The sequence below is a fragment of the Olea europaea genome, chromosome 1 (assembly GCF_002742605.1).
Source record: "Olea europaea var. sylvestris chromosome 1, O_europaea_v1, whole genome shotgun sequence".
NCBI classification, from domain to species: Eukaryota; Viridiplantae; Streptophyta; class Magnoliopsida; order Lamiales; family Oleaceae; genus Olea; species Olea europaea.
In genome coordinates, this window is record NC_036237.1 from 33,995,532 (window position 1) to 34,011,160 (window position 15,629).

Sequence of the window (15,629 nt, forward strand, 5' to 3'; positions counted from 1 at the left end):
TACTTGCCTCAGGGGAAAATTTGTAAGTACATGGATGGTATGAGCTTGGAAGTAAGGTCTCAATTTCCTAGAGGCCGTGATTAAGGCCAAAGCAAGCTTCTCCATATCGGGGTATCGGGTCTCCGGCGATAGGAGCGCTTTACTTGTGTAGTAGACGGGAAGTTGGGTGGACCCTTCTTCTCGAATCAAAACCGAACTGATGGCATCATTGGAGACCGCAAGATATAGTTGCAAGATATCGCCGGGCTTCGGCTTGGAGAGGAGGGGGGCCTGCCCCAAGTGCCTTTTTAATCCTTGGAAGGCCTCTTCGCATTCCTCAATCCATTGGAATTTCTTTCCAGCCTTGAGCACCTTGAAAAATGGGAGGCACTTGTCAGTCGCTTTGGAGACGAAGCGACTAAGTGCTGCCACTTGCCCAGTCAAGCTTTGCACCTCCTTTGACTTTTGAGGGGACCTCATCTAGCACAGAGCCTCAATCTTCTCGGGATTTGCTTCAATTCCTCGCTGGTTAACCATGTACCCCAAGAACTTGCCGGAAGCCACCCCGAAGGCACATTTCAAGGGGTTGAGCCTCATCCTGTACCTTCTTAGGATTTGGAAGGTGCTGTTGAGGTGCGCTACGTGGCTTTCTGCCTCTAAGCTTTTCACCAGCATGTCATCCACGTAGACCTCCATTGTCTTGCCAATGAGGTCGGTAAACATTTTGTTCACGAGTCTTTGGTAAGTTGCTCCGGCATTCTTCAACCCGAAAGGCATCATTCTATAGCAATAGAGGCCTCGATCCGTGATGAAAGAGGTGTGCTCCTCATCGGCCGGGTGCATGGGGATCTGGTTGTACCCGGAGTATGCATCCATGAAGCTCAATAACTCGTGCCCAGCCGTGGAGTCCACCAATTGGTCAATCCTTGGAAGCGGAAAGCTATCTTTCGGGCAAGCTCTATTAAGGTTGGTGAAGTCGATGCATACTCGTCATTTGCCATTGTGTTTCTTAACCAAGACCGGGTTGGAGACCCACTTCGGGTAGGTGGCCTCCCTGATGAAGCCATTTTGGATCAGCTTCTGAACCTCTTCCTTCAGAGCCTCATACCTTTCTGGGTTGAGGGCTCTCCTTTTTTGCCTATGTGGGGCAAAATTAGGATCAATTTTCAAGTGATGACAGCTGACCTTGGGGTCTATGCCCACCATGTTTTCATGCCTCCAGGCGAAGACGTCCAGGTTCTTGCCTAGAAAATCCTTAATCTTTTCTCTGAAAATGTCGGATAAACCACTGCCTACTTTCAGTACCTTGGACGGATCTCGAGGGTCGGCTGAGAAGCTCTCAAGTTCCTCTACAGGGGATACTTGAGGCTCATGTTCCATTATGCGAGGGTCGATCTCATCAACGATCAGCGCCTCCGGAATGAGGGGTACGTCGATCATATCAACATCTTCCTGGTCAGTTGGAGCGTCACCTGGGACATCCGCCATGACCACATCAGCCGCGATCACATGGATGTCCCGAGGCTCCACCTTCTTAATGGAGCTCAGATAGCACTCTCGCGAACCTCTCTGGTCGCCTCTCACCATTGCCACCCCCTTTTCTGTTGGGAATTTCATGCATAGGTGGTGGATGGAGGTGACTGCTCCCAATTCCTTTAGAGCCAGTCTGCCCAAGACTCCATGGTAAGCCGACCGGCTGTCGACTATGAGGAACTCCATAAAGTTCATCGTAGTTTGAGGAGATTCTCCCATCTCTACTGTCAGTGTTATCTTTCCCCTCGGCGTGATGCTATCTCCAGTAAATCTGTACAATGGAGTGGTGGTGGGCGTCAACTGGTGGTCCAATATCATCTTGTCAAAGGCGGACCCGAATAAGATGTTGACGGAGCTGCCGTTGTCGACTAGCATTCGTTTGAGTCCATTTCAGGCTATGACAGCCCTCACCACCAGCGCATCGCAGTGGGGGTAATGAACTCCTTCGGCGTCTTCCTGGGTGAAGAAAATGGGTGGTGCTTGATTTCTCCGAGAGCTATTATCCACAATGTAACTTGTCAGAGGGGGGTACTTAGCCTCCCTAGCATAGTTTCTTTTGGCGTTCCGTGTTTCACCGCCGACATAAGGGCCTCCAAATATGGTATCTATCTCGTGGATAGGGGCCTCATCTTGAGCCTGCCTGTTTCTTCGGTGTCTATGCCCTTCCCTGGGCCTCTCCGTGTCTTGCTCTCTTTGCCTTGGAGAGACATCCCTTTGACGAGGAGCAGCCGCCTCACGCCCATGTCGGTTGTCTTACCTGGGCGGGGGCCTGTTCGTCTGGGGCGAGTTATGTCTTTCTCTGGCGGGTTCCTGCCGCGAGCGGTGTGCATAGTCTCTGCAATCCGCGGTGTCGTGCCCGTAGGACCTATGGTGCAAATAGTATCCAGAGAGGTTCGGATTGGACCTATTTCTAGGTGCAAAACCTCGACCTCGGCCTCTCCCCCTACGGGGTTCCTGCTGGGCCTGCATCTGATGTGGGTCAGCGGTTGGGCTGACATCCTCATACGCCAAGGTTGGTACCGCGTTCAGAGTTGTGGTGGCCGGAGCTTGGCCGGAGTTCTCATTTCCAGATCGGTTCATCTGGTAGTCCATGAGGTGGGAGGTCGGACCCCTACCTTGCTGTCTCTGAGGAGGTGGGAGGCCCCTGCTTGCCTTGTTTCTATGCTCAATCAATTCTTCATTGATTATCTCCCTTCTCATCATCTCTAGTAGGGCGTCATCGGTGGTTGGGTCTTGATTCTGCACATCCCTCCAGAATAGGGTGTTCATGTTCAATCCTCCTCTCAATGCAGATAGTGCTTCCCTGTCGGTGACTTGTACACAGTAGGTCATCTCGTCGGTGAAGCGGGATAGGAAGCTTTTCAAGGACTCGCCATGTGCCTGTCTCATGTCTTGAAGATGCTGAATGGGGGCCTCTCCTTCCTTGCTCACTGCAAACCTCTTCAAGAAGGTAGTTTTGAAATCGGGCCAGCTTCGGATGCTCCCAGATGGTAACCTGCTATACCAGATTTCAGCCGCTCCACTGAGGGTTAAGTGGAATGCTCTGCACTTCACAGCTGGAGTGGCGCCCCTCAGGCTCATGTGAGTTTTGTAAGCGTTGAGGTGCTTTTCTGGGTCACCTCTCCCGTCATACTTTGGTATTTTCGGCATGACATAGTGGCTCGGGACCTGGGCATCTCTTAGTTCTCTTGAGAATGGCAGGTTCTCATCATCATCTTCCAAGTCACAGGACCTCTGTTGCTCATCAGAATCGTAATCTTCGGCCTCGTACCTAGGTTGTTGGTGAGAGGGTCCTGGCCGGTTCCTAGCCTTTTCCTCTCTCCTTTGCGGCCTACTTTTAGGCGGGACAGCGCGGGGGGCATTTTCATGCCTTCTCTCCGGCCGTTGGGGCATCGGTGGTGGAGGCTGTGGCCTCGTCCGAGGCTGCTAAGCCTGCTGTTGACTGGGCCTTGGTTCGGCAGGGCTGATTCTGTCAAAAACACTTCCTGCTCTCCTCTGTCTTGGGTCTTGCTCATACGGAGGTGGGAAGTTATCATGGCTCATTTGGACCTCGGAGGGTTGGCCAGATGCATAATTGGAGGAAATGTCAACTCCCACTTCCCTCACAAATGGACTTTTACCTCGGCCATAGTCTGGCGAGGTTGCTCTATGACTTTGGACCTCGTCCTCTTGCTGATAGTGCCCATGGGGGGCATATGGAGGAATGGGGAAACCTCCTTGGCCTTGCATCTGGGTCGTGAGCTCCCTCATGGCCAAGTTTTAGTTGGCTATATCCCTCATGTTGGCTGCCATAGTGGCCATTTCTCTTGATATTCATGCCGTCGCACGCATCCCACCTCTCCGTTGGTGGTGGTGGAGCCTCTGCCGAGCTGCTGGGGCAGCAGGCTGGGGAGGCACATTCGTGTTTTCTCTTACCCTCCTTGGGGGAGTATCTTCGTTAGAACTCATTTTTTCCTTTATCAAACTTAGATTTCTCCAAGTGGTAGGGGTTCCTCCTGTTCTTTTTCAAGAACAAATCCTTTTTCAAGGGGGGTTGCCCAAATATTTTTTTCAGCAAGCTTTTACCACAAGGTTGCTCGTGGTTATGGTATGGTTTCCCACAGACGACGCCAATCTGTTGACCCCAAAAAGTGCGCCAACAGATGCCGGTCCCACCCGCGCTTGCGTGGGCGAATGTCCAACACGCTAAGACACGTGGACGGTCTAAAACAAGCGGTTCAAAGGGGCGTGGGAGTAGCCCAACGACGCGGGACGGTAACGTTCGGAATTCGACGGGTTGTTCGTAATCCGATTGTACAATAATTACCAACCGGTGCTCGTAAATGTATAAGTAAAAGTGTATAGACTCGATTTGTGTATTGCAAGTGAATGAGAGAGAGTTGAGTAAATGCAGTCTTTAGTATTGATTCTTGCATTAGTTCTTTGACACTATACAATGGGGGTATTTATAGTGATACATATGGAATGGGGACCCTTGGATGAAGTGGCACGTGGCCTCATCTCCATAGTTTAAATGTCTGTTCATAGGCATGGGATTTGACTTGCTAGCTTACGGCGCATTTATTGTTTGTGCAGGACCTCCACGCTAGTGACAAGACTTGACCTTTATGCTTATGACAAACATTCCATCAATCATTCGAATAAGATCTGTGCAGGGGATCCCTTGGGAGAAGTGACCATGGAGGATGTTTCCTTGTGGTTGAGGCTCGCGCATCAACTTCGGGGCTTCGTCCATTCGAGGACCTCAGCTACAACAAAACCTTCCACGCCTCGGGCCATGGGCCTCGGTTAGAAGCAGTTCGGGTGTAACCCACCTCGACAATGTGGGCCACCTCGGCAGGAATGCCGCGTGGATCAGGATGAGTGGCCTACTGGCCCAGGTGGATAGGACAAGTGTGACAACACGCAACAATAATGTAATGTAAATAAGAAAGCTTATTATTGAATTTTCTTTCTTGAGTTATAAGTTACAAATTCTGGTAAAATAATTCCACTATAGACTATATTTTATTAAAAAATAAACTTATTGAAATTTTATTATTCAAATACATCAACATTATAATTTCTAACCATAAGTAGAGGGATTTGCAATAATAGACTGAACTTTGAAAAAATCATCATTCTCACGTTTGGTTTTTTGCATGCTGGACTACTTAAAATATAATAAAGCATAATCCTCTAAATGCACACACAAAATTTATACTTTTCTTCTCAGAATGAATTAATTTCTTAAAACCTTACAAAATAAAACTGAAAAAAGTCTCAGCTATAGTACTTTTCAACCAAAAAAAATAGATGGAGCGATAAAATCAGATGATAAAAAATCCAAAAATTCATGAAACAAAAGAACATGAGAAAATTTTCAAATATTCTTAAATAAAAAGAGATCAAAGAGGTGTATGAAAAGTAAAAAACGTACCTTTTGTGGATGGAATTCTTTTAGGAGTTGCAACACTTCCATCTCTTTTACTAACAAATTTGAAAAATGCCTCGACCTTTCATTTGAGAACGATAATTAGCTTATTGTTTTGAATAGACAAACATTAGTGTATATGTTAATATAAGACGTCATTAACAAGAAATAGTTACCAAGATTATGCAATCGAAATCTAATGAGTAGTAGAAAGAATTAATTTTAAGCAATTTACATCATCGTAATAGGCTGCACAACAGTATTTTTTTTTCATAAACTCTATTACATTCCACAACAAGTGATGTCACCTAATCAATGAGGAAAAAGTAGTAAAATAATAAATACTCAATTAGCGAATATCAATTTAAATTTTAAGCATTCTAAATTAATTTACAAATAAAGCATTTGCTTTCATCACTATTATATAACTTAAGAATTATATAAAAATTAATAACCCATAAAGCATTGCATCATCATATAAGTATGTTTTAATAATACAAAACTACCGACTCTATGTATCGAGTAAATTGTTCACTTTACCTATTTAGAAAAAAGTTTTCTTTACAGAAGTGTCTACTCACCAATAAATACAAATAATAATATATTTTTAACATTTATTAGCATAAGAAATACGAAGACACAAAAAAGAAAAAGAAAAAGACAAACTATTAAATGACTAATTGCTAATTTCTTTTAATGAGCATGATTAAGTTTATGACGAATTGTATTTTGCTATTCATCCTAAGAAATGATCCGAAAATATGCTTAACAATTAAAAATAAATAAGAAGGGACTTCTATGTTTTTAACTTCCACTATTACTAGGAATAAAAATGAATGTGATTAAACTTGTTAAGAAGTTCAATAAAATTAATCTTTCTTCATCCTTTACCATACAAATATAAACTATATTTGATGGATGACATATTTGCTGGTATAAAAATGAAAATGAAAGTTAACAATCACTTGTTATTCTAGATAAAAGTTTTTATCTTTAAATAAACAGTAAGAAAAAAAAAAGCATAAAATGGTTGAAACCTTGAAATGCAAGTAATGTATTATGAACAATAATGTAACACAGATAAGAAAGCTTATTATTGAATTCTCTTTCTGGAGTTCTAAGTTACAAATTCTAGTAAAATGATTCTACTACAAACTAAATTTTATAAAAAAATTAAACTTATTGAAACTTTATTATTTATATACATCAACATTACAATTTCTAACCATAAGTAGAGGGATTTGCAATAATAGGCTGAACTTTGAAAAATTCATCATTCACACATTTAGTTTAGTGTATACTGGATTACTCAAAATATAATAAAGCATAATCTTCTAAATCCACACACAAAATTTATATTTTTCTTCTCAGAATGAATTATTCTCAAAACTCTACAAAACAAAACTAAAAAAAGTCGTAGACGTCAGTACTTTTCAACAAAAAAAATCTATGGAACGATAAAATCAAATGATAAAAAATTCGAAAATTCATGAAATAGAAGAATATGAGAAGATTTTCAAATATTCTTGAATGGAAAGAGATCAAAGAGACATGTGAAAAGTAATAAACATACCTTTTGTGGATGGAATTCTTTTAGGAGTTGCAACACTTTCATCTCTTATACTCACAAATTTGAAAAATGCCTCGACCTTTCATTTGAGAACGATAATTAGCTTATTGTTTTAAATAGACAAACATTAGTGTATATGTTAATATAAGACAACATTGGGAAGAAATAGTTACCAAGACTATACGATCGAAGTCTAATGAGTAGCAAAAAGAATTAATTTAAAGCAATTTAAATCATCGTAGTAGGCTGCATAACAGTACGTCTTTTTCATAAGCTCTATGACATTCCGCAATCAGTGATGTCACCTAATGAATAAGGAAAAAGTAGTAAAACAATAAATACTCAATTAGCGAATATTAATTTAAATTTTAAGCATTTTAAATCAATTTACAAATAAAGCATTTCCTTTCATCATTATCATATAACTTGAGAACTATAAAAAATTATAACTCATACAGCATTGCATTATCATATAAGATTGTTTTAATAATACAAAACTACCGACATTATGTATTGAGTAAATTGTTCATTCTACCTATTTAGAAAAAAAAAATCTTAATAAAAGTGTACTCACCAATAAATACAAATAGTAATATATTTTTAACATTTATTAGTATAGAAAATACAAAGACACGAACAAAAACATGACTAACTTGAGTTTGGTATTCATCCTAAGAAATGATCGAAAATATGCTTGACAATTAAAAATAAATGAAAAGGGACTTCTATATTTGTAACTTCCACCATTACCAGGAATAAAAAGAAAAGAATGTGATTAATCTTGTTAAGAAGTTCATTAAAATTAATTTATCTTCATCCTTTACCATACAAATAGAAACTATATTTTGATGGATAACATGTTTGCTGGTATAAAGGTGAAAATGTAAGTTAGCACTCACTTGTTACTACAGGTAAAAGTTTCCATCTTTAAATAAACAATAAGAAAAAAAACATAAAGTAGTTGAAACTGTAGTAAAAATCAATAAAGAGAAAAAGCAACATAAAAGTAAAGCATATCAAATGAAAGTTATTTATATAAATGACGCTAAATATTTAGTTAACCCTCTTGAATTTAAGGCAGATTTCAAACCAATTAACAGAAGATGTAAATCTAGATATTTAATCTTTATAACTTATATAAAAACAATGAAACTAATGAATAATAATAAAACATATTGAATTTGAGAACAAAAATAAACACATACCTATGAAAAGATTGTAGTTTTATAAATGTATAAATGAAAAAATTTCTTTATACACTACATTCTTAGTGCATGCGTTATGTAAATTGTCTGCATTTGACGGTTTGAGTAAAACTTTCAAAGATTTATTTGTTTTTGCTCTCGATAATGCTACATATAGTTGACCATGGCAAAAAACTGGTTCTGGAAGGTATAAACCAACAAAATCTAAAGTTTGACTTTTTGTTTAATTTATTGTCATTGCAAAGCAAGGTCTAATTGGGAATTGAGTTCTCTTTGAATTGAGTTTCGATCATTTTGAAGAGGTACAAAATGAATCATTGGTAAAAACACATATTTTCCACGATATTCACCAATTGTGATTTCAGCCAAAATCTCATTTCTATTAAATTTTCGACAAGTAAGGCGTATCCCATTACATAAACTTTCAGAAAGATTGATATTCCGCAATAATATTACTGGACAATTTACCTTAAGTTTTAATTCATGTGGTGGAATACCATTTGGTGTCAAACTATTCAAAAAATCTTCCTGCAAGCTTTATTCTGATTTGTCAATTACTTCATCAAAACTATAGTATGTAAAAATTTCACCAGGAATTTGATCGAGCAAAATTTTGTTAATATAATGAACACATTCATTTTTAGGAGTAAGTATAACTCTGTTCATCATGCCATGTAAATGATCAGCATATACTTCTATATTTGGAAAAACATGATATATTAAATTTTTTAAAGATGTAATTTCATCTTCAAATGGTAAAATTATACTATTTGAAAGTTGAATACAATCACAACTATGTTCTTTTTCTGTCTCATCTCCAATTCTAAGTAAGTAATCACAAAACACAGGATCTAATTTTGCTCTCATATTTTCAACTAAAGGTAGTTGTAAATATAAAGGCCATAAATCTAAGAAAACTAAGCTAGCTTTCATCATGTCTTCTTTTTTCCCTCTTGGTACTACTGGTAGAACCTGTCGAAAATCTCCTCCAAGAATTATGACTTTCCTACCGAAAGGCAAGTCACAATCAGTAACATCTCTAAGCATTTTCTCTACAGCTTCAATAGCACGACGGTTTACCATGAGTGCTTCATCCCAAATTATTAGTTTACACATTTTTAATAAAGTTCCCAAAGCGAATTGTTTACTAACAGAACAGCTAACTTCACCAACTGTTTTTAGAGGAATTTTAAATCTCGAATGAGCTGTTCGACCTCCAGGTAAAAGAGATGCAGATACTCCAGAGGACGCTGTTGCTAAATCAATTAAATTTTGAGATCTTACGCCAACTAAAAGTGGTTTGTATAAAAAAGTCTTCCCTGTCCCCCTCGGACCATCAATGAAAAAACACCACTTGATTTAGTTTTTACTTTTTCCATTATTGTATCATATGCAATTTGTTGTTCTTTATTGTCGCACAAGCAAGGCCTTCTTCAACATCAAAATTCATCGTTTCTTCTGCAACCATTCGATTCAATCTCTCAGCTTCATCTATATCTACAGGAAATGGCATTATTCCATAGTCATTGATATCTTTACCTATAGGTTCTAAAATTGAATTAATATCTTCCAAAGCTCGCACTTTAGCGATTTCCAAACATATATTTTGATGTACATAATCGTCAATCATGTCAGATTTAAATTTATCTCACGGTAACTTTGGATAATCAAGATTACAAAGCGTAAACATTGTAGCAAAAAGATGTCTTAAAGAACCAAACATTTCATATACAATAGCTTCAGATAAATATTTTTCACAATGATTGTCTCCCTTTAAAAAACCATGTGCAAGTGCTACTTCTCGATATGTAGCATAAGTTACCCCATTCAAAGTTTTTAAATCATTGAATGATGTTGGCCCTTTAATGTGATTAAGAAAAATTCGAAGAAAATATCTCTCCCCTTCACTTGGATTCGCAGTGACAATTCGTCCTATAACAAGTTGTTATTTTGTAGGAGTCCAAATTTTCTTATATGCATTCCAGACAAAATGTGCTGGAAAATCTTTATACAACAATGTTCGAGCAAATTCGTTTATTTTATTTATTCGAAAAAATTCAATTAACATAGTTTTTCTTGTATTTTCATTATTAACAATACTACATAAGTCAACTTCATTGGTATATCTTACTTGTTGATGATCTTCAATGTGAAATTGTAAAGAATAAACAGTCGGATAAATTTCTGATAGGTTGAAAGAAAAAATTCTCCACATAGCTTCAGGTGGAGATATCCATTTAGCAGATTGATAAGCAGAAATTTCATCAACTTCCATATTATCATTTTTACCAACAAAAAAATTAATGTGATTATGTCCTTTATATACATATTTATACAAATATTTTACAACTTTAATAGATGAAAATACTTCAATGTTAATGTAACAGTCAAATTTTACACTTAAATAAGGATTATATGGAACAACCCATGGATTGTCTAACATGTGGCCTCTAATTTTAATAAAAATACCATTATTACGACGTTTATACAATGGATATGAATTATCACCAAATATAGTAGTGTTACAGTAATCTTTAGGATATTTATTTTTACAACCAGTAGTTTTTAGCATATATACATTCTTTGGATTAAGGTTTCCACATGGACCATGCATATTATGTTTTACAATAACAGAATGAAAATGAGAATACTTATTTTCATCAGGAATTTCACAAGATACTATTTTGTCAACTTACTCAGCACATACAATTTTATGGGCACAATTAAAAATCAATAACAAATGCGCATGAGGGAGCCCTCTTTTTTGGAATTCAACCATATATATATGAGCAACAACAGGGCCAAAGATATTTTCTTTACATAAATCATTTTTTACTCCTCTAATTTTGCTCTAAATATACATGCAATTAAATCTGGTCGATTTTGAACTTCATCATTATATTTTAGTTCTTGCTTAATTTCAGGCCAATTTGGATTGCATGTTATAGTTAAAAATATATCTGATTTTCCAAAACGTTGAACAATAGTCATTGCGTCTAAATATCTTCTTAGCATATTTCTAGGACCACATGTAAAAGATTGTGGTAAAACAAATTTCTTTCCAATCTTGTACCCTTTTGTTTCCCCATTTTCAACACTATCCACAATACCTTGATAGAGTTCCGCACGAATTTGTTTCTGATTCTTTCGAAAATAATCTAACATGGCAGTTTCAATTTTAACGTACATATCTGCAACATAGTGTTGAAAAAGTCTACCAATATGAGGTAATACAAACTTACCAGAATGCCTAATTTGAAACTTGTATGAATAGTATTCACGACAAGAAACTTGAGATCGTTTCTTTGTTCCATTAAGCACTGCATAAGAAAAAAAAAGAATTCATATTCAGTAAAAACGGTGAATTGTAAAAATTAAAAACTGTACAAAAAATTATATGAACAAACTTGCAGCCTCTTTTTCAATAATTTCAATTTCAGAATTTATTGTGTTAGGAACCGCAACACAATTGATCAAATTACAAGGCTGAACATTTATGTTTTTGCATCTTTGGATGCCTTCATGCCAACCAGATTCTCCTAATGGGAAAATTAAAGGATATTGCAATGGATCATAACAACCATAATAATAATGAACTCTATGGGAATCACCAGAATGACCATATATAATAATATCATGAATACGAGTATTTGTATTTTCATCATCCTCAACCCATACAGCTACTTGAGATGTTGAAGGAGTATTAAAAACTCTCTGATCAATTCCTGGGTCACATCTTATTTGTATACGATGATTGTGCAGATTTGTCATATCACTTAAAGACCTAAAAAAAATATTATATGGATTTACTTTCAAGATTTCAATTAAAATAATCGTAGTAGATTCAACTAAATTTTCTGAAATTTTCATGCGATTTTGAAGCTCATTTTCCGTGTCATAAAAATATAACTGCATATAAGAAGGCGTATTATTTTCTAGCATAAATTTATTTACATAATGATATACTTGTCCTTGAACTCTAAATGTATAAATACCTTTATATGTTTGAAAAAGTTCTTTATCATACTTTACACCAAATGAAGTGTACGCAAAGTGATTATTATATCCACGTGACAACTTTTTGAATTCTATACATGTAGGCTCTTTTGAAGTAAATAAATCATATAATTCAGTTGGTAAATCTGGCATAAATAGTTTAACTTTCCATCAGAGCAACAAAAACCTTTACTTTCCTTGTAAAATTTACGTGCACCACAATGTTTACAATAACTGCATGTCGGTAATACATATGCAGTATTTGGTATATTTAACAAATTAACACTTCCTTGTAGTTCAGGAAGATGAACATTTGTCGATTTTTCATTCGAAGTAGAAGGCACAGATTCAAAACATAGTATATGTTGATCAACTTGAGTAGCACCTAGATTATGATTTTCAGATACTCTAGGATCGCTTACTCTTCTACGACGATCAACGCACACAATTTGGTTTCGATTCCTTCTGTCCGTCTGTCTTTGACTTTTTTTGTTGACGAATGAAAGGATTATATGATTCACTTGTGCTTTCGTGAACGCTTTCAATGTTATAAAAACCAGATAATTGATTTGCAGATGGTTCAGAAGAACCCATAAGGACAACAAAATGCTTGTACCTAGTACTGAGTTAACCATAAATACAACTTAATGAAAATCACATTAAATACATGCATTTGAATTAGAAATCACAAATAAATATTACACAAAAATTATAATTTATTTATTTTGACGAAATAAATTCTATACAGCAATACATCACAATTTTACACATAATTTTAAACTGTCTACATTTGTTCTTCATTCCCTATAGGAGAAAAATATAAAATCATCGAACATACATAAAATTAAAAGATAGAAATTTTACCACAACAACAAATGATTGCGAAATTAACAAAAATTGAGAAGTTGAAGTGTGTAGTATATATACATATATAAATATTTAAGTAATGTACATGCATTTCATGTTATATATACATGTAGGAAAAAGGAGAAGAACTTATTTGTATAAATGATTTGCTATGCTTAAATGTAATAAGCCTAAAATTTTAGTTAACAGAAAATGTAAGTTTTCTTTCTGTGATTGTAGTTTTTGAAAAAAAAAATTCATGAAAGATAATTTGTAAGTAAAAAAATAAGTTGGTTTTTCTTATATATATATTTTAAAAATTTTCCCTAATATTCATTTGCCCTTTTTTGAATAATAGCTAAACATATGACTATTTTAATTGAAAATAGTGTTCAGCTGACAAATATGATACAACAGTGAAATGCATTTAAAAAATCTCATTTGCTAATAAACTCCCATGCCATTTTTGAATTAAATAAAGCAATTAAGAATCATAATTTGTAAAAAATTGAATTGAAATATGGATTAAATTATAACTTGTTCCAATTATGAAGCTAGATGATGCCATTAAATGTAGAAGTCGGAAAAAAAAATCTTCAATATTAAAGGAGAATGGAGTCAGATATCTATAGGTTTACATTTTTTATGTTTCTTTTTAGCGTCTATTTAATGTTTTTACCAGCATTTCCTACTATTCCTTCTCTTCAATCCATTCTTACCTTATATCCTTTCTCGTTGCCAACTTCTTCCTACTATGAGAAATTTCATCTTTCAAAATGACTCCTGCATTTTTTGTTGATGAAGAAAATACTTGATGCTCAATAATATCTACTATTATTAAAGTTCTTATGCACTCTCACAATAGCAAAATATACAACAATTGTGCTAACAAGATTGAATGAGTCTTACAGAACTTATTATTATTATTATTATTATTATTATTATTATTATTATTATTATTATTATTATTATTATTATTATTATTATAATATAAAAGTGTTAATCACTTTGCATTATTATAAGTAAATATTACTACTTTTGCAATTCTATGATTCCATATATTTTATCAAATGTTACGTTTTAGTCATTTCCCGTTCCAAGTTTGTTAAGAGATGCACACAACATGATAGTACTAAGTTTGATAATCGTCTGTCAAATTTCAGAAAGTTGAAACTATTCTATGAAATCATTTTTGCTTCAATCATATTTGGTAAAAATATCTAAAAAAATGATAGATTATGATTGAGTAGAAACGCTTGAATGTGCCCTAGAGTGATTGAATTCAAAATGAAAGAAAAATAAGAGAAGTAAGAGAAGAGAGCTTAGAAATTGAACTCGGCACTAAAAACTCTAGTAGTCTTAAAGTAAAAAAACATTCGGTCTACAAATGAAAATCCTTAAAATGATTTATCTAAAATCCCAAAAACAAATGAAATTCTAAAATCCCTAAAAATAAAATCTTACCTAACAAAAATCACAACACTCAGGTTGAAACATTAACTTCAAGAAAACTAGTTTATCAATATATATATATAAAAAAAAAAAGCCAACAACATGAAAAGGAGAAGTAAAAACATATCTCGCTCGTCCTCGTTGTCGTTGAAATCACTCTATCGTTAACTCTTTTTTATGTATAATTGTTAGGGAGTTTAATGTTTTCAAGAGAGAATGAAAGTGGAGAAGTATAAGAGAGACGCAGATTGGATTAATAGAGTCGGCGACAATATGCAAGTGGTTTGGAGAAAATAAAATGTAAAAGATAATATCTTGCTAAATGGTCAAAAAAGTAGGCTAAAAAGTTGAAAATAAGAAAAGGCTGCAAAAAAGTTGAAAATAAGAAAAGGCAACCAGTTTGCTACAGTGTTATGAAATCTAAATTACAAAAACGAACAGTAAAAAGATGAACAATAAATAAAAAGGAAGTCTTATAAGAGAAGGTTGGTCAAAAAAAGTAGGCTAAAAGGTTGAAAATAAAGAAAAGGCTGCTAAAATCGAAAATAAGAAAAGCTCTGCAAACCAGTTTTGCTACAGTGGTGTGAAACCGAAGGCTACAAAAATGAACAGTAAAGACAAAGAGAGTCTTATAAGAAAAGGTAGGATATAGCAGAAATATTTCAAACATGAAATCTTCAAACTACAAATCAGAAATTCTGCACACTAAAACAGGGAGACAGAAATAACTTAAAAACACAACATTTAAAGTTCAACCAATCAACAATCATCAACTTAAGAAATTATTTTATAAAACAAAAACAAACTTAATATGAACAAAGAGAAACGAAAGTCGAACCAACATAACAAAGCAATTTACAGTAATTATAATATGAAATGAACATACCTCAAGTCACAGATATTTTATCTATGTTTGATTTTTCTGCTTTTTGAAGAATTTCACAATTGAAGCATAAAGTACTACGATGACTCTTGATTCCACCAACTAAGAATAGAAAATTGTACACACATAAATAAAGGAAAAAAAATCAGTTCAAAATATATAGGATATGAAACTGAAATGATGACGAATCGATAACTCAAACAATTATTTAAAAACCTAAACTAAAACAACTATAAAATCGACACATCGTAG

At 35.2% G+C, this 15,629-nt stretch overlaps 1 protein-coding gene across 1 annotated transcript; it reads right to left on the reverse strand.

Moving 5' to 3' along the window:
* Positions 1 to 5,707: 5,707 nt before the first annotated feature.
* Positions 5,708 to 9,830, reverse strand: LOC111407760 (ATP-dependent DNA helicase PIF1-like). The gene is made up of 7 exons (XM_023037425.1): positions 9,620 to 9,830; positions 8,995 to 9,519; positions 8,831 to 8,895; positions 8,507 to 8,728; positions 7,256 to 7,300; positions 6,999 to 7,074; positions 5,708 to 5,733 (listed from the first exon to the last, which is right to left on the reverse strand). The coding sequence occupies exons 1-7, from the start codon at positions 9,828 to 9,830 to the stop codon at positions 5,708 to 5,710; spliced, it is 1,170 nt and encodes a 389-aa protein (XP_022893193.1).
* Positions 9,831 to 15,629: the final 5,799 nt, after the last annotated feature.

Coding starts and splice junctions, on each gene's coding strand:
- LOC111407760 (XM_023037425.1), bottom strand. CDS start 9,830: ATGATTGACGATTATGTACATCAAAATATATGTTTGGAAATCGCTAAA. Junction 8,896..8,994: donor TGAGACAGAAAAAGAACATA/GTTGTGATTGTA, acceptor TTCCAAATATAG/AAGTATATGCTGATCATTTA. Junction 7,075..7,255: donor ATAGAGCTTATGAAAAAGAC/GTACTGTTATGC, acceptor CTCAAATGAAAG/GTCGAGGCATTTTTCAAATT.